Source organism: Equus quagga, chromosome 19 (assembly GCF_021613505.1).
Source record: "Equus quagga isolate Etosha38 chromosome 19, UCLA_HA_Equagga_1.0, whole genome shotgun sequence".
NCBI lineage: Eukaryota > Metazoa > Chordata > Mammalia > Perissodactyla > Equidae > Equus > Equus quagga.
The window spans coordinates 21881527-21908294 of NC_060285.1; the positions used below are offsets into that span (position 1 = coordinate 21881527).

General features: G+C 34.3%; 1 protein-coding gene across 2 annotated transcripts in view; it reads left to right on the plus strand.

Annotated features, from left to right (window-relative positions):
* The window catches only part of BLTP3B (bridge-like lipid transfer protein family member 3B), an 89506-nt gene that overhangs the window by 60165 nt on the left and 2573 nt on the right, over positions 1–26768 (plus strand). For both annotated transcript variants that reach the window (XM_046646756.1, XM_046646755.1), the window contains 8 exons: positions 1501–1694; positions 3034–4526; positions 5946–6121; positions 9369–9511; positions 10209–10359; positions 13782–14035; positions 14349–14457; positions 25269–25462. In XM_046646756.1, the coding sequence (XP_046502712.1) occupies positions 1501–1694; positions 3034–4526; positions 5946–6121; positions 9369–9511; positions 10209–10359; positions 13782–14035; positions 14349–14457; positions 25269–25462 (2714 nt within the window). The remainder of the gene's footprint in view (positions 1–1500; positions 1695–3033; positions 4527–5945; positions 6122–9368; positions 9512–10208; positions 10360–13781; positions 14036–14348; positions 14458–25268; positions 25463–26768) is intronic.

Below are 26768 nucleotides of genomic sequence, written 5' to 3' on the forward strand. Positions count from 1 at the left end.
TGCAATCAGGGTTCTTCTTTCCTTCTGTGCTCTAGCCTTGGAGACTACTTGCTCTCTGTGGCTGCCATCATCACTCAATCTGTACATTGAGATTCCCTCTCCTTCCTTCTCTTCCAGAATGTGACATGATCTCAATACCCCACTTCCTTGCTATTCCCAAAGACAAGCAACTCTTGCATCCCAATTGGATGTCTCTGTTGGATTTGAATTATAGTTTTTCTACTTTCATGTCTGTGTCATATAGTAATCTGTGAACTTTTTTTTCGTGGGGGCGGGGAGGAGGAAGATTGGCCCTGAGCTAACATCTGTTAACATCTGTTGCCAGTCTTCCTCTATTTTGTGTTTGGAATGCCAACACAGCACAGTTTGGTGAGCAGTGTGTAGGTCTGCTCCCAGGATCCAAACCCACAAACCCCGGGCTTCCAAAGCGGAGTGTGCAAACTTAACTACTGCGCCAATTGGGCTGGCCCCTCTGTGAACTTTTTAAGGAGAGGGACTGTGCCCAGTTTATTTATTTTTTATTCTTTGTGCTAAACACAATACACAAAATGTAGTTGGCATTCAGTGAATCTTTGCTGAAAGAAAGTGAATGAATGAATGAAAGCAAAAAAATCCTATTTAGGACATCGTTATAGTGCTATCTTTATTGGTATCCTACACCTTAGATTTATTTTCCTTAAACTGATATGGTCTAAAAGTTCTAAATATGCATACTTTTTGCTTTGATAGAAGTAAATATGTCTGAATTTTTGGAATAAAAAATCTTCAATGTACTGTGGAAAAGATAATGGCTTTTATGATACAAATATATGTGGATTTCAGGAAGTGATGTGTGTTCTCATTATAAATAATTGGTTTCATATAAATTAGCACTAAAACATTTTATTCAACTCCTAAGCATTCTCATATTTTGGGGAGCTGTGAAAAAGAGTGTGTTCATTTCATTATTCAAGAGATACTTAAGTTTTTACTTTACACCAAGCTCTATTCTAGGCTTAGGATTAAAAATAAAACTTGTGCATGGTCTCTTCTTTCAAGGAGATCTGCCTGGCTTACCACTTGCATAAGAAACTAGTCATTAGACTTGTTTCTCTCGTTTTAGAGGACTCACGTTAAGATTTAGGTGATAAAAGTCTTTACAGAAATATGTAGTTAAGGACCACCACTTTGATGTGATACTCAAGAAGGTAAGATATTTTAAAGTTTGCTTCTTGGTGACTATAAAATTAGGAAAAAATCTAAACAGTACTTCCTATTTATATATTATGTTTTAGATTGAACTATATATTTTTCAGTTAGCAAAGCATAGAAAAATGTTTTTTGTCTATGTAAATATTTGCAATCATGCACACGTCACTTTAATTTTGCAAATAACATCTCAAAAACTTTTTATCTTAATTAAGGGAGAATAAAACTTGTTAAAAATGTCTTTTCTCTTGTTAGGGAAGATTTAGAATTCTCTCTTCGTTAAAAATCTGTTTTAAATTTTTTTCTCCACAGTTCCATCTCCCAACCTTTATAGCCAGCTGAATGCACTACAGTTTACTGTGGATGAAAGAAGTATTCTATGGTTAAATCAGTTTCTCTTGGATTTAAAACAGAGTCTTAATCAATTTATGGCTGTTTACAAGTTGAACGACAATTCAAAATCTGATGAGCATGTTGATATTCGAGTTGATGGCTTAATGCTAAAGGTACTGTATAAACAAGAGGCTGTGAGAACAAAACCATTTTTACGGAAGAAAAGTTAACATTATAATTTCCAGAATTTAAGATGGGTGCTCAAATTTAAATCAACTTTATTGCAATCTTAATTTTGCTTTTGAAATTGCAGTTTTAATTTTCAGTCATAGAAACTTTAAAAGATGAAGTTTTTTTCCCCTTCTTTCTCTACCTTCCTTTTACTTACTTATTTTTTTTACTGCTCATCTATTTGGAGGTCAACAGTAGAAGTAAAATTTTAATCAGTCATTTTTGTCCTACTTTTTACCAGAGCTGATAAAATTTTTCGTTTCAGTGAAAACAGTGAAGCTTTTAAGTGATATCTAGGTTTTTTTTGTTCACATTTATTCTGTTATTAACATCCAAAGATAATAGAAAGTTGCTTTTTATTATAGCCAAGTAGTTGGTAATCTGAATTCTGTGGATATTTAAACTTTTAAGGAAGGAAGTGTTCTTAAAAAAAATAGCTAGTATAGTATAGTAAATAGAAAAAGACTTGGGCATGGATGAAAATTTCAGTTTCCAGATCTTGTTGCTGGTAGAATAAATGTATATGTCTTTAATTTCTTCTCTGTAAAATGAGATTCATAATACTCAACAATTGCATGGCAGAAATGTTTTAAAGATCTTCTCAAAGATCTTGCAATATTCAATATAAAGGGACACATTTTATAACATTTACTGTTATAATTTAAGACAATTATATAATGATCTTTACATTTTCTGAGTATGGACAGTTTTAAAACCAGTTACCTTTGAACTCTTTGATGTGAGTATTTTGAGGAGTGAGGTTAATTATCTCTGGAAAATTACTTTAGTAAATAGTTTGACCTATCCTCTTCAGGTTATTTTCTTAATAATTTTCTCCCAGAAAAGTGATTTCTAATGACATCTATTCAGTCATTCTGTTTACTCATCCAGTCATCCTCTAAATCGATTTGATTTGAAACATCCTAACAAAAAAATTCCCTTTCCAAACTTGGCACTTTCTTCTATGTACTCGGGCATAGTAAGCATTTAGTAGTACTGATTTAATTCAATTTTGTTCTTTTTACTTTGTGATATATTGTATGCCAATATATTGATTTATGTACATTATTTATTGTTTGTTTTTTTAAGTTAAGTTCTTTTCTTAGTGGTTAATCATTTAAGTCCCTTTCATTCAATTGAATAAAATTATTTGGGGAGAGAGAGTTAGTATTTTGGCAGGACATGTTAAAAAGAATTCCTGAGCTAATTCATGTTCTTTATTTTATCTTCAAGATGTATAGATTTGTAAGTTAGTCTAGATTAATGTTTTTTCTTTTCTAGTTTGTCATTCCTTCTGAAATGAAATCTGAATGTCATCAAGATCAACCACATGCAGTTTCCATTCAGAGTTCTGAAATGATTGCTACAAATACAAGGCACTGTCCAAACTGTCGACATTCTGATCTAGAAGCTTTGTTTCAAGACTTCAAAGATTGTGATTTTTTCAGTAAAACATATACTAGCTTCCCCAAATCTGGTGACAATTTTAATCTTCTGCATCCAATTTTCCAGAGACATGCTCATGAACAAGATACCAAAATGCATGAAGTTTATAAAGGAAATATTATTCCCAAGTTGAATAAACACACTCTTAAAACTTCTGCTGCCACAGATGTTTGGGCTATATACTTTTCTCAATTTTGGATAGATTATGAAGGGATGAAAAGTGGAAAAGGACGACCAATAAATTTTGTAGACTCTTTCCCTCTTTCTGTCTGGATTTGTCAACCAACAAAGTATGCAGTGTCACAAAAAGAGCTGCAGACTTGTAATCAGGTATCTCTAAATACATCGCAAAGTGAATCTAGTGATCTGACTGGCCGATTGAAGCGGAAAAAGCTCTTGAAGGAGTATTATAGTATAGAGTCTGACCCCTTGACAAATGGTAGTCAGAAACCTTCAGATACGTTTTTAAGGTTTTCCTCTTCTTCATCAGATGCAGATATTCATGTCCTGGTTCACGTTCATAAACATGTCAGTATGCAGATCAATCACTACCAGTATCTGCTCCTGCTTTTTCTCCATGAGTCACTTGTTCTGCTTTCAGAGAACTTAAGGAAAGATGTAGAAGCTGTGACTGGCAGTCCTGCTAGTCAGACATCCATCTGCATTGGAATTTTACTTAAGAGTGCAGAAGTGGCTCTTTTGCTACATCCCGTGGATCAAGCAAATACTCTTAAGTCTCCTGTTTCTGAAAGTGTGAGCCCAGTTGTTCCTGATTATTTGCCTACAGAAAATGGAGAACTTTTGTCTTCAAAAAGAAAAGTTAATAGTATAAATCAAATTAGAAGTGTAACTGTTAATGATATGTCAGACAACAGATCTATGAGTGTTGACCTTAGCCATGTCCCTTCAAAGGATCCTTTCCTTTTCAAATCAGCTAGTGATACAAATCTGCAAAAAGGTATTTCTTTTCTGGATTACTTATCAGATAAAAGTTTAGGGAAAATAAGTGAAGATGAAAGTAGTGGAATTGTTTGCAAAAGTGGCTCCGGAGAAATTGGATCAGAAATGAGTGACAAAAAGGATTTATCTTATACAGATTCAAATAGTGTGTTAAACTACAGAGAAGATTCCAGTATGCTCTCATTTGATAATGATGGTAATCAAAACATACTTTCAAATAGTTTAACTAGTAAAGGAAATGAAACCATAGAGTTGATCTTTAAAGCTGAAGATTTGCTTGCAGAAACAGCTTTGCTCTCTGAGAACCTGGAAATCAGTAAAGAAGAAGCACCTACAGTTAGAACACTTAAATCGCAGTCATCATTAAGGTAACAACATACTACTGGAATCTGAGGGGTTTTTGTTTTGCTCTGTGTGTGTGTGCACATGAGTGTATTTTGTTTTTAGACAGAGAACCTCATGACAAAATATGGCATTGTTAGAGTTTATACATGGAAGAGTAGGTTTTTCACAATATGAAAACACTTTGAGCTTATACTTGTAAAATATAATTTTAAAACTTATGGATACTATACATGTACAGTAGTCCCCCTTATCCACGGTTTCACTTACCCACAGTCTGAAAATATTAAATGAAAAATTCCAGAAATAATTTATAAGTTTTCAATTACATACCATTAGAGTAGCATGATGAAATCTCGAGCCCTCCCACTCTGTCCTGCCCGGGATGTGAATCACCCCTTTGTCCAGTATATCCATGCTGTACATGTTACCCACTCGTTAGTCACTTAGTAGCCATCTCAGTTATTAGGTCAACTGTTGTGGAATTTCAGTGCTTGCATTCGAATAACCCTTATTTTACTTAATAATGGCCCCACAGTGCAAGAGTGGTGATGCTGGCAATTTGGATATGCCAAAGAGAAGCTATAAAGTGCTTCCTGTAAGTGAAAAGAGAAAGTTTTCAACTTATTAAGAAAAAAAAATCATATGCTGAGGTTGCTAAAATTTACATTGATTACAGTACATATCTTCCTCGACCTCTGATGGGGTTAACATCCTGATAAACCCACCCTAAGTTGAAAATACCATAAGTCAAAAAATGCGTTTAATACATCTAGCCTACTGAACATTGTAGCTTAGTCTAGCCAACCTTAAACATACTCAGAACACTTACATTAGCCTACACTTGGGCAAAATCATCTAACACAAAGCCTGTGTTATAATAAAGTGTTGAATATCTCATGTAATTTATTGAATACTGAAAGTGAAAAACAGAATGGTTATATGGGTATAAAATGGTTGCAAGTGTATCGGTTGTTTATCCTCGTGATCACGTGGCTGACTGGGAGCTGCAACTTACTGTCACTGCCCAGCATCATGAGAGTATCATATTGCTAACTTGGGTGAAGATCGAAACTCAAAATTCGAATTATGGTTTCTACTGAATGCATATCAGTTTTGCACTATCGTAAGGGGGAAAAACTGTTAAGTCGAACCATTGTAAGTCGGGGACCATCTGTATATTATTATAATTGTTCCATTTTATTATCAGTTATTGTGGTTAATCTCTTACTGTACCTAATTTACAAATTAAACTTTATCGTAGGTATGTATGTATAGGAAAACCATAGTATAGATAGGGTTCAGTACTATCTGATTTTAGGCATCCAGTGAGGGTCTTGGAATGTATCCTTCATGAATAAGGGGGGACTGCTGTGTTTTTATTTTCTTAGAAGTATTTTTTAGAAATAATTCTTTCCCTTATATGTGATAATTTTGTTTAACAGTGGAAAGCCTAAGGAACGTTACCCACCCAGTCTGGCTCCACTCTCTGTTTCCTATAAGAATATGAAAAGAAGCTCCTCACAAACCTCATTGGATACCATTTCACTTGACAGCATGATATTGGAAGAACAGTTGTTAGAAAGTGATGGAAGTGATAGTCATATATTTTTGGAAAAAGGTAAAGCAGTAACAGTTTAAGAATTCATATTATATATATGTAAATCTTAGAAGTGATGTTTTTTTATTTATATTCAGCAATTAAGTACAGCTCCGAAAAGACTTATTTTTATACACCTACACACACAATACAAAGAGCATGGTACCTAACTTTCTAATGGTTGTTCCATTGCTTCTTTTAACCAGATACTCCTACCTTTTTATGGCTGACATCCAGCAATTATTTGTATAGTCATTTGGATCATAAAGCAGACAGTATTAAGGCTGCTAGCCTTTATCACAGACTCCTGTATCTGGAATTTTGATTAGATGGGCTTAATTTGCATGGTGAATTTTCAATTATGTGGTCCTTTGACTGGAATTTTCCCAGACTGGATCTACCGTTTCTCATAACCAGGATTCTCTCACATACATGATCATGTATGATGGAACTGGATGAGTCCCTCATTTTATTCAGAGGCACACAATGCTTCAGTAAAGACCACTAGGAATGACTTAGAAAGTAGTAGAAGCATCCCCATCACGAAGGCTTTGGTGACTGTGAACAGGAACAAAAGCATGGGCCATAGCCAGAGAGTAGTTTCCACAGACACTGAAGCTAAAGAAACTAGAGGCAAATATGAATTACTTCCTGTATAAAGGTTAACGTGCCTATTCATGCAGTTGAAAACGGCTCAGGTAAGGAAAGGCTCTTAGCTTCAGAAACTGAAGCTTAGAGAAATTAGTATACAGTCGGGAAGTAACAGAGGCAGATTTGGAATTCAGCTGGTCTGACTCACGAGCCTAAGCTTTAACCAACCAGTATGCTATCCTAGCTCCCCACACTTGGGAAATGATTTGCCATATGTAAACAAAGAGCCCTAATCTAACCCAATTATATGCTATTCATAGCAGTCTCCTTTCCAGCATACTCTACCAGTTAAATGTAGAAGAGGTGCTGACATGGGATGTAAAAAATCTTTTTCTAGATTCACAGAGAGCTCTATTGCCTAGTTCCCCTGCCCTCTTTGTGGTTTAAAATCCTAGCTTAACAGAAGATTTCTGTTCTGTGATCAAAATATACTTCAAAAACATTATTCCTGTAAAAAATACCCCTACTTAGTCTCAAAACCATCAGTGATTTTCTTATTATTTCTAAAAATTAAATACTTAATAAAAGTGACTACCACTTGTGTGGAAAACTTGGAAAATACAGACAACCACTATTTGAAAAATAAAATAACCCCCAAGTCCCACAACCTAGATATATCAACTATCACTTATTTTATGAATTTACATGTATATATTCATATGTGTGTACTTGGTGTTATACTACCTATATAATTTTTTAACCTGCTTTTCATCACTTGTAAGCATTTTCTAATATTATTTAAACTCCTTTGAAAGTATTTTTAAAGTCTATATTAAATTGTCAAAAGAATGCACCATAACCTTTTAATTGTTTCCCTGATATTGGATGTTTAGATTGCTTATAGGTTTTTACAGTTATAAGAATGCTGTAATTAATATCGTTGTTCAGACATTTTTGTCTGCATTTCTAATTACTGTCTTAGAATAGATTCCAGTAGCAGACTATTTTTAGGATCTTGAAAAATGTAAGGGCATTGATTTTGTGGGTAACATTTAAATGATAGGTAACTATGTATTCCTAGTTCTCCTGAACTGTAATGATTTTATGTAAGAGGAATTGATTTTCACTAGGATAAAGACTCTTGTTTTTTGTTTTAATTTTACAAGAAATATATGAATGCTTTCTTGTTGGAAAAAAATATCAGGTATTATAGAAATGTCTAGAGTAAAAATTGAAGGTATCACTTTAATACCACCCTTACTCTGCCCTTGATGCCATTCCCCACTCCACAAATAACTAGCATCAACTCTTGGTTATATACTTACAGACCTTTTACTATATATTTTTTTTTTGAGGAAGATTAGCCCTGAGCTAACATCTGCTGCCAATCCTCCTCTTTTTGCTGAGAACGATTGGCTGTGAGCTAACATCCATGCCCATCTTCCTCTATTTTATGTGGGACGCCTGCCACAGCATGGCCTGACAAGCAGTGCATAGGTCCACACCTGGGAACTGAGCTGGCGAACCCCGGGCTGGCGAAGCAGAACATGTGAACTTAACCGCTGCGCCACTGGGCTGGCAACTTTCTGTGTATTTTTATATATGTGTGTGTGCACACACACATATGTATACATGCGGATAACACATATACTTATGTATGTATACATATTTATGAACACACACACACATAGCTGCTTCATATGTACTATAGTATATTTCAGACTTTATCTCAGTTTATTCACTATGACAAGCTTTTTTTCACCTCAGTCTTTGTGCCTGTGCCTAGAATGCTCTTTTTCTTTCTTTTTATTTTAGTTTAAATATTATTTTATGAGGGAAGCTTCCTCAACCCCTTTGTTATGAACTCCCTGTGAAATAGAAGTTTATCATCTTTTCATACCACAATTATATTTATATACATGTTCCCTAGTCCTAAAAATTGTTTGTTCGTTCATTAAATAGATAATTTATTGAGCACCTACTCTGTTGCCAGGCACTGAGTTAGAAGCTGATTATATAGTCATAAATATAATAAAAAAGTTGAGGCTGTTTTCTATGTCTTTGGCTTTTCTAATCTAATTTTTATAGTAATTCACTTTTATGGTATTTTTTGAAAGTATTAATCTGTGATAGACACAAAATTTTTTAAAAATTGTCTTTTACCATGGAGAGTTTGAGAAATATTATATTATAGCACATTGAATAAGGCAGGTAAATAAGGATCTAGAGAATGATCACATTGATAGTAGTGGCACTAACTTCATGTGGAAGATAATTAGAAGTTACTGTAGGATACTGAAAGGGAAATGAAGGGGTCAGACTGGGATTATTCAATGTAGGATAGGTTAGATGGGGGTGAAGCTGGCTGACTAGGAACCTGCTAGTTATGCCAGCACCGCACCTGCAATGGGGAGAACACAGACTGTGGTCAGCTGTGGTAGATTTCTTTTCATACTGTGTTTAGGGCTTTAGTATATCTAACATTTTATTGTGGGAATTTATTTCTTATTATTTGCTGACTAACCACAATTTAATTTTTCTTTGTTTATTGTCCTAAATAAGGTTATGCTTGAGAAGGAATTGAAGGAATAGTCTATTTTGGTTAGATGAATGTAATATTGTTTGATCATGTGTAAAACTGATTTTAATTTATTAGTTTATTGTTCTGTTATTTTAGGTATTGAAAAGAACTCAACTACACATTACCAGAGCCCAGCACAGAGTGCAAATGCCAGTGTAAACCTGAAGAATTATGGTGAAACCTCTCCAGATGCCATCAGTACAACTTCAGAGGGTGCTCAAGAAAATCATGATGACCTGGTAATCATTTCAGGGAGATGCTATGAAGAGAAATGCCACCAACTTTATCCCATTCATTATGTACAGATTTTAAGACATTAATACATAAAATGAATTGACTTAGATGGTGGGGATTCACTTTGTTCTTTGTACTCTTGAAAATTCTTCCTTCCCTCTTACTGAATTGTTTTTCTCTGACTTTCACTTTTCGAAATTTGTGTTTCAAGGTTTTTTTGTGTAGAAGAGGGGAGGTTCTTTCTGTTTTCCATCTTGCCTGTTATTTTTTGACCTGTACTTTAGTTCCATATAGATACACTGAAAAAGTTTGATGGTAAGAATGGTAGTTCTTGTGAGGGTCTTTCTACAAAACAAATTTGTTAATCGATTTTATTTTAAGCCCTTCTCATCCAGTGAAGTATTCTTATGGAGGACTTAGAAAATACATTCAGCTTTTAGTGAAAATAATAGCACATGGAAGTGTCATATAATTAATCTAATCTTTGCGACTTAAAAAAATTCTTCCCTTGCCTGAATAGAAAGAAAGGTAGCTGAAGTTTGTCACTATAACATAGTAACCATGTTCTGTTGATCACAGTTTGTTTTTGGTTTATTAGGTCACAGTTGTATTCTTAGAGGTTATAGTAGCTTCCTGTGTTATTTCTTGAATTTCATTTTGAATTACTTGGTATACTAATGTTATTTATGCAATCATTATTAGATGTCAGTTGTGGTGTTTAAAATTACTGGTGTTAATGGGGAGATTGACATCCGAGGGGAAGATACAGAAATCTGTCTTCAAGTGGACCAAGTGACACCAGATCAGTTAGGCAATATCAGTCTTCGGCATTACCTTTGTAATCGTCCAGTAGGTAAGACTTTAATATGATTTAACCGTGTTTTGTTTTTTATAGATGTGACTCATTGGCAGTCCTATCTTTGATATAAGTGAATTCAAGGAAATTACGTTTATTCATAATAATGCAAGAGATTTGTTCTTTTAGATTTCCTTATTTCAGTAAAAGTATTTTGATTAAGTTACCAGAAATATAGTCTGTTGAAGATGTGGTTGCTAATTTCTTTTTGTTTCTGCTATTGATAAGTTCCGTCTTTTACTTTTTCAATCTTTCTGTTCTTTGAGATAGGTCTGAGAAAACTGAGCTTTTTTCTATATGAAAAGAAAGATAAAGTAATCCTAGAAGGTCAGACTTCGTTCCACACTAGTATAAATGTTAATTTCTGTATTCCATTGTCTTGCTTTTAAGCAGACATTTCCTGAGTCTGGCATGATACTTGGTATTTGGAAAAATCATGTGTCCTGTTCTTATGATGCTTCATTTTAATATCAAGACATTCACTTGGACACAGAGGGATATAAGCAACAAAACATGCAGTATTATGAAGAGGAACCGCATTAAACCATCCCATTTTCAAAGTTTATATAGAGTTATCACTCATGGTTTTCAGTCATTTGAAGAAATGAATTTGACTAGTTATGCTAAGAATTTTAAATGATAATGTTCAGTTTTTTAAATCTTTTAAAAACTCACTGAGCTATAATATTTTTCTTTGCTATATACACAGAATGCTATATCTGATAAATAACATGTTGAAATACATACAGTCCTGCATGATATCAAATAAATATGCTATCACCTCACATGCTGGGAATTGCAGGTAAATGCTATTTGTCTATAAACCAGCATCATGGGGAAAAAATTGACTCCTGGCTTTTTTCTATGAGTAGGCCTTGGGTTAACAATGTATCTACTAAAAAAGTTTTAAGAATTTTATATTAGCAAGTGTAAATCCCAATAGCATGCAAAGTGGAGGAAGCTAAGTATATGGAAAGGTTTCGTAGTGGGTAAAAAAAAAAAAGATTGAATGTAAAATTTCAAAACCTACACACTGTCTTGTACTCAAACGCTCTTCAAATTGTGCACTCTTAGATTATTTCCAATTGTGGAATTTTTTCTTACTTGTCTTTATACCTCACTTAGTACGATGTCCTGTCACTTTGTTTCATGTTGTTTCTAACTGAAGAAATCATTTTGAAATGCCTCATATATGGGTTATATAGGCACTGCTGTCTAATGCCTTATGTTTTCTCACTTGGTTGTTTGAAGATAAACAAGAAGAAAGAAAGGAAAGGAAAAGGAAGGATAAATGGGAAATGGAATAAAGGGCAAAGGAGAAAAAAATAGTTTAGCTTAAACATTTCAAACATTAATAAGCCATATGAATAAAGAGTGTATTTGATCTACAGTTTATATACACGGCTGCTGCTCTGACAGGAATGATGAAAATTGCAAAGTTGTTTTTGCTTTTGTTTGTTTTAGGTTTTCTATAGTGTGTGGATTTTGGATTCCTTTAAAAAGAAGACCTTAACATGATAGTTTCATGGTATACGAGGTAGTAGGGAGGAGTGATTTTTGACTAACGAAGATTTTATTTTATCTCTATTGCAAATAAATACTCTTTTTGTTTGAAATTATTTCTGGCTCTCAACCCCCTGGAGTATGTATCTGTATGTATACATATGTGTGTGTAGACATAGATATGTAGATAGATAAAAGACAAAAAATAAAATCACGTTTACCAAGTCATTTGTTTATAATTGCTGTGATTGTTAAATAGACACTTAACTCTTGTTTTTCTTGATATAGGAAAGAACACTATCTAACCATTATCAGTTTGTGGCCATTTCTTTTACCTTCTATTTAAAAAAATAATATATGAATTCTTAATTGTTTAAAGGATTTTTTGAAATTTTATTTGAACTCTTCTTGTGTCTATATTATTTATTTTGAATGTTAGTAAGTAGTACTAACATTAATTAAATATCATCCTCTACCTGAAATAAAAATTTTATAAACAACTCTCTGCTTTGACTCATGTATGGAAATCTATCCTTGATACATAAATACATATATCTTTAATTTCTTGCACCACCTTCACTGCACAAATTATGTATACTTTTGACTTCTGTAAGACTAAAATATTCACATCCACGTTGATGGAAAATAAACATTTTTTCATCATGAATTTAATTAGTGGGGTCTTATGACGAGGACCCATGGGACAGATACCTTTGATACCTCAATAACTGAAACAGCTTTGCCTTTCCAGAACAATTAGTTTATTTTTAACTCATGGATTCTATGAATTGTGAAACCGATCATATTTTTCTCTTTGCTGGTAGGAAGCTCATTTTTGATCCATCTTTGGCAGAGAAATTTAAGTAATGTATTTTGAGTTGATAACCTTACTACATCTTTACCTTTTCCCTTCTATCCTTACTTTTCTATTGTTTACTTCTTATTATGCCTTGTGTGTGTGCCTCCCATCCATTTTGGAGCTGGGTAATGTGAAATGAACAAAATAGTTACCATGAAGGCCATTTCACTTCAGTGGTTCCATTAAGAACTTTTGTTTTTTGAAATTCGACATTCTTTGCGTGCCCTATTGAAATTTTAAAATTTGTTTTCCCCTCGAGTATTTTTATCTCTCTAAGCCACCTCAAATTCTTTTTGGAGGAAGGCCGAGGTATAAGTAAATGTAAATCTATATGTGTATTTCCTTTGCTGTAATTTCAGTTTCAAGTTTCTCTTCTAACAGAAACATTTTAATGAGGTCTTCTGTATTTACTTTTACAATTATTTAATGACCCAGTTTTAATGAGGAAGGTGAAGAACTTTAGGCTTTTGTTACTTCTTGAGAAATAGCTTAAGAGTCACTTTAAATGCCATGACGTTTTTCTTCATCGCAGTTGTCTGTTATACAGCTATGCACTGCTTAACGACATTTTGGTCAACAACAGACCTCATATCGTACCATAAAGCCTAGGTGTGTAGTGTGCTATACCATCAAGGTTTGTGTGAGTACACTCTATGATGTTTGCCTAACTACACATTTCTCAGAACATATCCCTGTCATTAAGCAATGCATGACTGTAATACAAATTTATAGGTAGGCACACACTCATACATGCACTAAGTATCTGAGGTATGCATCATATTAGATTTATATCTTGGCATGTTACCAAAAAAGAGAAAATATAGATAAGTCAACATTATTGCAGTTGAAGGTTGTTTGTAAAAATTGAAATTAGGGTTGTGTATGGTATGTTGTATATGTACTGTAAATATTTAAATTAAGGAGAAATATTAAAACTTTTATTATTATTATTACTTTAACATTGTACAAAGTGACAGTAACCTCTTAATGACAAATAATCAAGAATGACATTTTTGATTAGTGCTACAAGTTATAATTTTTATATTTTTTTTAATAGGTTCAGATCATAAAGCTGTAGTTCATTCCAAATCCTCTCCTGAGATTACTCTGAGATTTGAAAGTGGGCCTGGTGCTGTAATACACTCTTTGCTTGCAGAAAAAAATGGATTTCTGCAATGCCATATAGAAAACTTTAGCACTGAGTTTCTTACATCTTCTCTTATGAATATTCAACATTTTTTGGAAGATGAAACTGTTGCAACAGTGATGCCAATGAAGATACAAGTTTCTAACACAAAAATAAATTTAAAAGTATGTTAATAAATATTTTTATGTTATAAATGTTCACTTTGCCTATCTGGACTTTGATTTCATGTCTAAGAATATGCCTTCTCAATAATACATACTCTCTCAGCATTTATTGAAATGAATTTGTTGGTCTTTGTGATGAATGATATAGAGATCCTTCTTAAAGAACAGGCAGTTTTCTCACTGTATGTAAAGATATATTTCTAACTCATTAAAGATTGTATTGACTGAAGTAATGTTTATTAAGAAAATGATTACTTTAATTTTATTGTTTACTTTATTAACAACATACTGATACTATTTCTCTTTTGTGTAGGATGACAGTCCTCGTAGTAGTTCAATATCCCTGGAACCAGCTCCTGTAACTGTTCATATTGATCATCTTGTGGTAGAGAGAAATGATGATGGCTCTTTTCATATCAGAGGTATATATGAAAAACAACTTGAATGAATACCTATTGAAATTTGAAATTAAATTATTTAAATGATTGAGTTTTTTTCACTCATACCTATTCATTTTATATGTATGTACATATGTTAGTAGATGATTGAGGGAAACTTTCAGTTCATTGTAGTAAAATATCATCTATGTGTGGACCCCTCTACCTTGGAGGTAACTGATCTACAGGTGATTTAGTACCTGTTCTACACATGTGTTTTGAATGAAAGTGAGAGGCTTTTATGGTCTTACATGTCTCTTGATCTCACTTGGGTCTCTTACTTGATCTCTTTCTTAGCTTTCTTTTCCACTCTTCCTTTATGTATACTCAGCTAACCTGGTATACTCCCTGTAATGGAATTTGCCTTGTACTTGCCCACCTCCATGTTCTTATTTGCCTTGTTATTCCTCATTAGTATTATTTGTTCCCTTCCAAGGTCATCTCAAGTGTCTCCTTTGCAATGAGCCCTTCTCTGTAACCTGATGTGACCTCTTATAATTCTTAGGTATTTAATCTCTGTACTTTAGTTACTTATAGTATATTGCTTTGTATTCAGTTCTGCTTTAATGTTTGTATCTCCATTCTAACAAGATTTTTAAGGTCTCTAATATAAGGACTATATCTTATAAAGTAGTGTGGAGTAGTGGAAAGAGCTTGAGTCAGTAGATTTAGGTGTTCTAGTCCTTTCTTTGTTAGTAGCTACTTGAGAGTGAAATATGAGGAAGTGATACATGGGTCTATTTCATCTCCTATCAAAACCTTCTGAAATGACATAAAATATGTTAAAAGAAGAATAAAGTCATAACAGCATTGCAAAAGGAAAATAACATCAGTAGATCAAAAATTCTTAAAAGAGCACAACCAGAGAGCAAACTGAAGAGACAAAACAAGAAAAATCTGTAGCTATAAACCCATGAAAAAGAGGACTGTTGCTGAGGTAGGAGCAGTGTGGGAGGACCCTTCTTAACTGAAGAGTCTTCTCCTCTGGTGTTTGGGACCAGCTGGAGCAAACATAGGAGTTAGGTCAACAAAGATCAAAATGTTAGCTTCATTAGTGGTAAAACTCAGGTGGAGAAGATAGCTTACATCTGTGAAAAGATAGATTTGCTGTACATCTCTCTCTCCCAAATGCTTTAGACCCTGAAACTACGGATCTATCTTGTAGAGAAGGCAGAACAGAATGTACCCTTTTTGCAGGCAAGGTTTATACTGAAGTGAGAAGAGACTGAATCATACACACATAGTTCATTTTTCTAAACTCATCAGTCAGATAAATCACACCTTCTTCCTTGTGAAGAAGTGAGAAGGAGGATCAAGAGAGTCCAAGAGGACTACTCTATGCAAGTTCCTCCTCAAAAACAGGAGAAATCTTCCCAAGAGGGTACTGAGATTAGAATGGATCTCTGAGGCAATAGGTTGAGTAATCTGGGTACTGCTTTTTGAGGTCCTCTCTTATGCTGTTACCAAGTAGAGCAGGTTTCAGTGGGGTTTGCATATCCACTAAAACATTGAGGGTAGATTCTGCGGCTGCTAAGCCTCAGGAAGGGAATCATTCCACACCCCGTTGACAAATTTGGTATCTCTAACCCAGCAGCACAACCTCTTCTCCCACAATCACTAGATGTCAGCTATGGCAAATAGAAACAACATCCATAGTCAAGAAAAAGGGATACATGTATATCCAAGAATTCTGAAACATTTGAAGAAAACAGTACCAGGCAACATGCATGATTTAAGCAAGAAACACTCTGTAGCCGATAGAGTAGAAAAGGAGCTTTTTAAAAAGCTCTTGGAATAGAATAGAGTTGAGAGTCCAGAAACAAACCCTTACATTTATGGTTCATTGATTTTTGACAGCAGTGCCAAGACAGTTCTATGGGGGAAAGAATGGCCTCTTCCACAAATGGTACTGAAACTGTTAGCTATCCACATGAATGAAGCTGGACCACTTCCTTATAGCATACACAAAAATTTACTCTGAATATATCAGAGACCTAAATTTAAGAGGTAAAACTGTTGAAACTCTTAAAAGAAAACAGAGTAAATCTTTATGACCTTGGGTTAGGTAAGGCCTGGAAGAAAATATTTACAAGTCATATATCTGATAAGAGACTGATATCCAATCTATATAAAGAACTCTTATAACTCAATACTAAAAAAGATAAATAACCCAGTTACAAAATGGGTGAACAATTTGAATAGACATTTTTCCAAAGAAGATATACAAATGGCCAATAAGCACATGAAAGATGCTTGACATCATTAGCCATTAGGGAAATGTAAATCAAAACCACAATGAGATACCACTTTATACCCACTAAGATGACTAATCAGAAAGATAGTTAGTAACAAGTGGTGGGAGGATGTGGAGAAACTGGAACCCTCCTACATTGCTAGGATTGTAAAATGGTGTGGGTGCTTTAGAAACAGTTTGGCAGTAACTCCGTTAAACAGTTACCTATGACCTAGCAATTCCACTCAAGAGTACCATCCACTGTTGTACTATTTTGCATCCCACCAGCAATGCGTGAAATTTGCTTTTGCTTCACATTCTCATTAGCATTTGGTGGTGTCATGGTTCTGGATTTTGGCCATTCTAAATAGATGTGTAGTGGTCTGTTGTTTTAATTTGCATTTCCCTGATGACATATGATGTGGAGCATCTTTTCATATGCTTATTTGCCATCTGTATAACTTCTTTGGTGAGGTGTCTTTTAAAGTCATTGGCCCAGAGAAGGGTTTCGTATGGATAAAAGATTCCCCAAAACATACCCTGGTTGTAAACTTTTATCCATCTAACAACATAATGGAAAAATATAAAGCAGGGCGGGCTCCGTGGCCGAGTGGTTAAGTTTGCGCGCTCCTCTGCGGCGGCCCAGGGTTCGGATCCTGGGCGTGGACATGGCACTGCTCTTCAGGCCACGTTGAGGCGGCGTCTCACATGCCACAACTAGAAGGACCTGCAACTAAGATATACAACTATGTACAGGGGGCGTTTGGGGAGATAAAGCAGAAAAAAAAAAGAAAAGAAAAATATAAAGCAAACCTGTTTGAAATAAAGAGAAATTGTGTCATATCATAATGAGATACTACAATCATGTTAAGAAACTTTACCATGCTTCTCAGAGTACATAAAAACAATTTTAAAAATAAGTACATAAAAAAATTTGATTACAGAGAAATTGAATAATATGTTTGACAACTTTGTATATATATATATGTATATAGATGTTCATGGGTGTTGGAAATTTCTTGTTGAATCCAAATTTTTGTGTGTGTGTTTACTAAAAAAATATTTGCTGAAGAAAACAAAATCCAAAAAATATTGTTTTAAATGACATGTTTATAACATCTGAAGAAAAATATTCATTTGCCTACTCATATTGGAGAAACACTCATAGGATTAAACATCAGTTTGATGAGTAAAAACTAATTTAAAACAGGGTGCTTTGAAATTTCTTCCCCAATATTTTCCCTGACGTTTCTTATCTTTATTATACAGTTAGTCAAGTACATATTTTATCTATTGCGAATTTATTTTAATATAGTAGCTAAAGGCAAAATAAATCATGGGTCTAGCAAGGGTGTATATTTGCATGAAGATCGTTTCAATATGGAAGTTCCATTTGGATTTGTCTTTCAAGTTGTGTTTTTTTTTTTTAAAAAAGAGTCACATCTGAATAACCAGTCTACCCTAATGAAAGCAAGGTAAAAGATTTCGTTATGGCATGTCTGACGTTTTATGCACCCCATGTCTTACACTTTTGAAAACGGAAAGCAGCTCCTTATTACATTTTAAGAATATATTTTTCTCATCTCATGCGTTTACAATGACAGGTTATTTGGATCTTTTCAGCAAAGCAATTTAGGTAGTGATGAAATGTTAGAGGAAAAGGCATATGCTAGATTTTTTGTAAATGGGCATCGAAACAGTATTGTTTGAAGTTAACTAGAAGCTCTCATACATTTAAGTTGTAGACGTACCTTTTGAAATCTGATTGGGATGATGGAAAAGTATGTTGTGCTATTCAGGATATTAGCATTGTACAAAATCCAAGATTATTTTAAAGCAGTTTTCCTTTGGCACTGAAAAGAACAACATATTTTAAGCATAAACACGTAAGCTTTGTTTTATGTAGAACATCTCATGTTTTATTTCGATGTATTCCTAAAATTAATGTTATGAGGCAGATTGTGTTATTTTGCTTATGATGTGAAAATTAATTGCTTTAGAGTCTTCAATATATAATGTAACACATAGCCTAATGTACCCCACATATAGCTTATATGATAATATATAATAAATATGACTCAGACAAATATATCAGCTATGATAATTTAATTAACAGTAATTTTATTTACTTTTTAGAATTTAGAAGGGCTTTTAGGGAATGATTTAAATGGCCCAACTTTCTCAAACAGCTCTTTAAGAAATTTCAAGATATGCTGTTTTTTTCTCTTTTGAAGCAAATTTATTTAGCAAGCAGGAACTTTCAAAATCTCATTAGTAGCTATTTCCACAGTTTGTTATAGCTATTCGTTGCTGTGATAATGGCAGTTTACCTAATATTTTTCTTCACTCTTTCCTGTTCTTCCAGTGTGTATTCTAAGCTATAGTTGCTGCTGATCTGATGTGATTAAATGAAGTCCATTGTGAAGGAATAGGTGCTTTTATATCTTTTTTTTGCTGCTTATCATAGTACTTGACACTTCCTAGGAAGTCTTAAAAACACTTGCCACTTTCTCAGTAAAGTCTTTAAAGAGAAATTTCAAATACTTTCTCAGAAAATTGCCAAGGTGCACTATAATTTCTTTCTTGCTTCAGTGAACTATGGCTAATTAGGTGACTATTAATAAGACTACTAATAAGAGAAAAAGAAAACGTTTGTTGTGTGTGTGTGTGTGTGTGTGTATATATATATAATGTGTGTATGTTTATACCATGCCACCTATTAATTAATGGTAGTGTACTGGCTCTCAACATTTTTTCTACCCAGCACACCTAGGACCTGGATACTCCCATCTAGAACAGTGGCCCATTATGGCATTGATTCTCAACCAAAAGGGTCGTGAGGAAGGGACTACCTCCTAATAGATTATTTTAGTATGTTGTGGGGAAGGGGCACTGTATATTTAAGGGTCTGTGATAAGTAGCTCTTTGCCACACCACACCCCTAGGATCATTGCCATAATGCTTCCTGACTGGGAATAGGGGAAGATGGTTTTGATTACTAAACCTAAAGAAAAGTGTAAAACTTAAACTCAGAAAAGTGTCTGTATGACCAGAGAAGTAAAATGAAGTCTTCTATTTGAGTAAACAGAGAACTATTAAAGTCTATATTCAAAGTCAAATATTTATCAAGCAGCTGCTGTGGTACTATAACAATATTTGAATATTGCTTGCCAGTTTATCAAGTTCCTTTACATTATTAACTTATTTAATTCTTACCATAACCCTTTGAGATAATTAAGGCTAGTATTCTTATCACCTCCATTTTGCAAGTGAAGAAATTGAAGTTTAGACAGATGGTTCAAGATGAAAGAGCTACAAAGTAAGTGGCAGAGCCTGCGCTAGGGAAAAAGTATATGTTGCTGTAAGACGCTGCACATTTCATCCATGAGAGGCATAGATTTGTTCGTGGAGATTTGTCCCAAAAACTTGAAAAAAGCTCTTTCAAAGCAAATAAAAGGAAATACATCCTTCTGTAGTGATAGACTCCAGTCACCCCTGTCATTCACAAGTTCTCTCCCTTCCCGTTCCTTTCCAGCCTCTCCCATCTTTTTACCTTCCTCCTGCCTCTTCCTCCCCATTCCCTCCCTTATCTCCTTCTTTTCCCATCCCACCTCCTCCTCCTTTCTATCTCTTCTTCATCTCCCTTATATATACATCCCTCTTCCTGTCTTCCCATCCTCCCTCCTCATTCTCTTCCACTCTCCATCTTTCTCTTCCCTCCTGTACCTCATTCCTTCTTTCCCTCTCCCCACATTTCTTCCTCTTTCCTTGTCTTTCTCCTTCCCTTTTCTCCTCATTGCACCTCCCAGTGATTGAAATAAAATGAGTTTCAGAATTGTTTAGTCAGTGATTTTTTCATTATGCTTAGGATCCCATGAGTAGTGAGAGGTAGGCTAAATAGAATGGGCCCTGAGCGCTCTGTTATTCACACTACAGTCAGTGTAACTCAGCTTTTCTTTGTAGTTCATATTAGCATTCTGTGTCAGATTTCCTTTAAAAGAAGACTTTTACTCCTTTAAAAGTTTGAAAAGCAAAGTATGTTATAAATTACTAATCAAGTAGTATTTTAGGGGTATTATTAGTCATTTGAGCTTGAAAGAGTGGAGAACTTGGTTTTCCCATGACATCGTACTTTAGGATTTCTCTTACAGTCAGTACCAAGCCAAATGGTATGCGAATCTGAATCAATACAGCAGTTTTTGTGGGGTTTTTTTGTCATTATATTAGTAAAAACATAATCGGTGCAAGATGATATTGTAAAAAGTAGTTTCTGATTTGAAACCACTATAATAAAATGAAACCAAGAACAGACCAGAACTCAACTTGGTGAAACTTATCCATGTAGATAGGACTATTCCATTTTTCTAGATACAGAATACCAGTAAAATTGACAGAAACATCATGCAGGGTAGTTTGGTAGTACAAACAAAAGCTTTAAAAATGTTTTTATTCTTTGACTTAGCTATGCCCTTCTGGGAATCTTTTTTTTTTTAAGATTTTATTTTTCCTTTTTCTCCCGAAAGCCCCCCCGGTACAGAGTTGTGTGTTTTTTAGTTGTGGGTCCTTCTAGTTGTAGCATGTGGGACGCCGCCTCAGCATGACTTGATGAGTAGTGTCATGTCCGCGCTCAGCATCCGAACCGGCAAAACCCTGGGCCGCCAAAGCAGAGCACATGAACTTAACCATTCAGCCATGGGGCCTGCCCCTCTGGGAATCTTTTTAAGGGACAAAATTATGTTGAGCAGATATTACGCTTTCATCTACTCAATATAATTTGATTTGGAAAACTGCCATTTTCTCATTCCATCTGATTTTGGTGGGCCTGGCAATCACATGATCCTATCACAAAAGTGGGAATAGGACCCAGCTTGGCCAATCAAAAGATTTCAGACTTAGGGGCTGGCCCAGTGGTGTAGTGGTTAAGTCCACGTGCTCCACTTCAGTGGCCCAGGGTTCGAGGGTTTGGATCATGGGCACGGACCTACACACTGTTCATCCAAGCCACACTGTGGCAGTGTCCCACATATAAAAGAGAGGAAGATTGGCACAGATGTTAGCTTAGGGACAATCTTCCTCACCAAAAAGGAAAAAAAGATTTCAGCTCTTGGGACACGGTGAGTGGTAAATGAGTTGACTGTGACTAAAACAATCTGACTTTTTTTGTGAATTGATAAGGACACTGAGAGAGAAAGGGTCACAGGCTGTAAAACTTATCTGTTTGGGGTTACCAGAGGCTACCTTTTCTATCATATGACTGAACCAACGCAGATGAAAAGAAAAGTGGACATGAGAAGTAGAGAAAGTCAGGTTCCTAAAATGACACTCCTGAGGACATCATATGAATCCCAGTAACCAGCCTTGCCTGAAGTTCCATCACTTGGACTCCCCTGTTACAGAAACAAATAATGTTTCTTTTTTTAAAGCGGGTTTGAGTTGGCTTTTCTTCACTTGCAACCTAAAGTGTTCTGACTATATATGATCCAGAAAGTAAGAAAAAATGTTGATGTGTAAAGATATTCCCTGCCTTGTTTTTTATAATTATTTTTTAATTAAAGCATTTTTGAGAATAATTCACAAACCAAAATTCACCCAAATACCACAAATCACTGGTATTTAATGTGCTCACATGTGGTGTGGTGTAATCATCACCACAATCAGTTTTAGAACATACTCATCACCCTCAAAAATCTCTATACCTACTGGCAGTCTCTCCTGATTCCTTCCCCAGCCCTAGGGAACCATGAATTTACTTTCTATAGATTTGCCTATTCTGGACATTTCATCTAAATAGAATCATACGATATATGGTCTTTTGTGACTAGCTTCTTTCACTTACCAGCAGGGTCACTGATGGTGAACAGATTTCAGAGGAGCTGAATTAGTGGCACTAACAACAATCATCTTTCACTTAGCAGAATGTTTTCAGGGTTCATTCATGTTGTTGCATGTATCAGTATTCATTCCTTCGTATGGCCAAATAATATTTCATTCTATGGATATACTACATTTTGTTTATCCATTCGTTGCTTGATGGATATTGGGTTGTTTCTACTTTTTGGCAATTATAAATTATACTGCTATAAACAATCATGTGTAAATTTTTGTTTCTCTTGAGTATTTATCTAAGAATGGAATTATTGTGACATTTGGTAACTACGTTTAACCATTTGAGGAATTGCCAGACTGTTTTCCAAAGTGACCGCACCATTCTGCATGTTTACCACTAGCAGTGTTTGAGGGTTCCAACTTCTCTGTACCTTTGTCAACACTTGTTATTATCTGACTTTTTGATTATAGGCATGCTAGTGTGTATGAAGTGGTATATTATTAATTCCCTAAAGGCTAATGATGTCAAGCATCTTTTCATATTTTTATTGGCCATTTGCATATCTTTGGAGAAATGTCCATTCACATCATTTGCCTATTTTTTAAATGGATTGTCTTTATTATTGAGTTGTAAGAATTCTTTATATGTTGTAGAAATAAGTCTTCTATCAAATATATGATTTGGAAATATTTTATCCCATCCTATAAGCTGTCTTTTTACTTTCTTGTTACTTTTTAAGCACAAAAGTTAATGAAATCAAATTTATAGGTTTTTTCTCTTTTGTTGTTTTTGTTTCTTTCATGCTTTTAGTGTCATCTAAAAATCCATTGCTAAATCTGAAGTCATGAAACTTTACTCCTATGTTTTCTTTTAGGAGTTTTATAGATTTAGGTCTTAAATTTAGAGGTTTGATCCATTTGAGTTGGTTTTTGTATTTGGTGTGTGAGTAAAGACCATAGACACACACATGGGTTTGTTTCTGGACTCTCTTAATTCTATTCCGTTTATCTGCATATCTGTCCTTGTGCCAATACCATACTGTCTTGATTACCAGCTTGCTTTGGCGTAAGTTTTGAAATCGGAAAGTATGAGGGCTCCAATTTTGTTCTTTTTCAAGATTATTTTGACTCTTCTGGGTCCCTTGCAATTCCATATGAATTTTAGAATCAACTTGTTAATTTCTACAAAGAAGTCAGCTCAGATTCTGATAAAGATTGTGTTACAGCTGTAGATCAATTTGGGGAATATCTCTGTCTTAACAATATTAAGTCTTCCCGTCCATGAACATGGAATTTTTTTCCCATTTATTTAGATCTTTAATTTTTTTCAGCAATACTTTACAGTTTTCAAAGCATAACTTTTGCACTTCCTTTGTTAAATTTATTCCTAAGTATTGTATTCTTTTTGATGATATTTTAAATGGAATTGTTTTCTTAATTTCATTTTTGGATTGTTCATAACAAGTATTTAGAATGACAATTGATTTTTGTATTGGTCTTGTATCCTGCAGCCTTGCTGCACTCATTCATTAGTTCTAAGATTTTTTTAGTGTAGTCGTTAGGGTTTTTTTAATATACAAGATCATGTCATCTGTGAATAGAGATACTTTTCCTTTTTGCTTTCTAATCTGGATGCCTTTTATTTCTTGTCTAATTGCCTTGGTTAGAATCTCTAGGACAATAGTGAATAAAAGTGGTGAGAGGAAGCATCTTTGTCTTATTCCTAATCTTATGGGAAAAACATCCAGTCTTTTACTAATAAGCATGATATTAGGTGTGGGTTTTAGGTAGATGCCCTTTATCAGACTGAGAAAGTTCCCTTCTCTTCCTAGTTTGCCGAATGTTTTTATCATGAGAAAGTGTTAGATTTTGTCAAATGTTTTGTCTGGGTCTCTTGAAGTTATCATGTGGCTTTGGTTTTGTTCTTTTCTGTTGATGTGATGTATTACATTAATAGATTTTTGCATGTTAAATCAACCTTGCATTCCTGAGATGAATCCCACTTGCCATGGTGTATAATTATTTTTATTTATTGCTGAGTTCAGTTTCTGAATATTTTGTTCAGGATTTTTGTGTTCATATTTATAAGTATATTGATTTCAGTTTTCTTTTCTTTTTACTTTGTCTTGTTTTGGAATCAGGGTAGTACTGGCTTAATAGATTGAACTGAGAAATGTTCCTCCTCTTCTATTTTTGGAAGAGTTTGTAAAGATTTTATTTTCTTCTCTAAATGTTTGGTAGAATTCACCATTGAAGCCATCTAGGCCTGGGCTTTTCTTTGTGGGTTGTTTTTTTTGATAACTAATTCAATCTCTTCACCTGCTATACATCAATTCACATTGTCTTTCTTCTTGAGTCCATTTTGGTAGTTTGTATCTTCCTAGGAATTTTTCTGTTTCGTATAAGTTATCTGATTTATTGGCATACAGTTGTTCATGGCATTCCTTTATTATCATTTTCATTTCTGTAAGGTTGATAGTAATGTCCCTTTTTTCATTTTTGATTCTAGTAATTTCTTTTCTTTTTTGTTTGTGTTTTTAGTCAACCTAAAAGTTTGTCAGTTTTGTTCATTTTTCAACAGACCAGCTTTTAGTTTTATTGACTATATTGTTCTATTTCATAATAATGTCTTCATACTAATAGGGATAAATTTACTTTTAAATTTCACAGTATAACTTAAGATTTATCTTATCAAATATTTTCAAATATTATCTGAGCATTTTATTTGTTTGATCAGATTCTCAGATGCTTAACATTGGAAATGATTTGAAAGAAGATGTCAAAAGTGATTCAACACTGCTTACCAGTGGAAAGTATGATTTGAAGAAACAACACAGTGTCACTCAAGCCACTCAGACGAGTCCAGAGGTTCCTTGGCCTTCTCAGTCAGTTAACTTTCCTGAGTACTCCTTTGACTTTACTAGAGAACAGGTAATGGGAAAACTAATTCGTCTCATTCAGTTTCAGCAATTAAAATAAATACTAGATACTAAATAGTTAAAAAATTATTTCTTTACTTATTTAAACGTGTGTTGAGTGCCTGTTACGTGCCCAGGCACTGTGTTAGATACTGTGGATGTAGTGTTGAGCAAGATAGGGACATTCCCAGCCTTCAGAGAGGTTGTAGTCTAATGAGAAGATAGAGAAGTAAATGTGGGAGAGTGCCAGTTTCTGGGATCTAGAAAGGCTTCTTGAAGGGCATATTAATTTTGCTGGAGTTTTTTTAAGTTGCAAAAGTATCATAATATTTCAGAATATTGGAAAAATATTTTAAAACAATTTTAATACATTGTAAACTCCTACAGTGCTATCACTATTTTTAAATTTTTCCCCTCAGGCTCTTTTCCATATTTTTATAAAGATTTTATTATTCTAGTGCAAATACTGTATTTTTTTTCACTTAACATCGTTTAACAAATATTTTTCCATATTGCTATGTTTTGCTTTGTATTTATTTCTAATGGCAGAGAAATATGGATGTGGATGTACTCATTTCTAAACCTTTCTCTTAGCATTTGTTTTGCTTATTTTTTACAATTATAAATAAACAAAATGTTCAACAGAATTTTAATTCTCTATGATAGAACCATGGAATGAGTTCATTCATCTGTTCAACAAGGATTTGTTGGATGAAAACTCTGAGCTAGGGATGTAGAATTGAAGAGTATACCATCCCTATCTATTTAGAAACTCAAAGGCTGGAGGAAAGACAAGAGTGTTTGAACGGTGGTCACAGCATACCATGTCAAATGCTGTACCAGAGACTGGGGAAGTATAGGGAAATACCTAACTTGGTCAATAAGGCAGAAATTCTTAAGTTGGGACTAAAAGAAGTCTGAGAATTCTTTGAAATTAAATACACATTTTAATTATCTGTGTAAATGCATTTTTCTGGAGAGAAAGTCCTTAGTATGATCATATCTTCATAGTTAAGGGTTAGAGAGTAGTTCTAAGATGATAAAATACTTGAACTGAGTCTTAATGAGGGAAAGGGAGACCTGTTGGCTATCTAGGTGAAAAATGTCTAACGAGATATTCAGAAGGTGGGTCTGGAGCTCAAGAGAGGTTTGTGCTTTATCAGGCTATGTATGGTGGTTGGAGCCACAGGAGTAGATGAGATCATCTAAGAGAGTGACTTAAGTGATAAGAGAAGATGACCAATTATCAATATTTAAGGGTTCCTAAACAGCAGAGGAAAAGATGAGAAGTCCCTAGGTAGACACGGATAAACATGAAA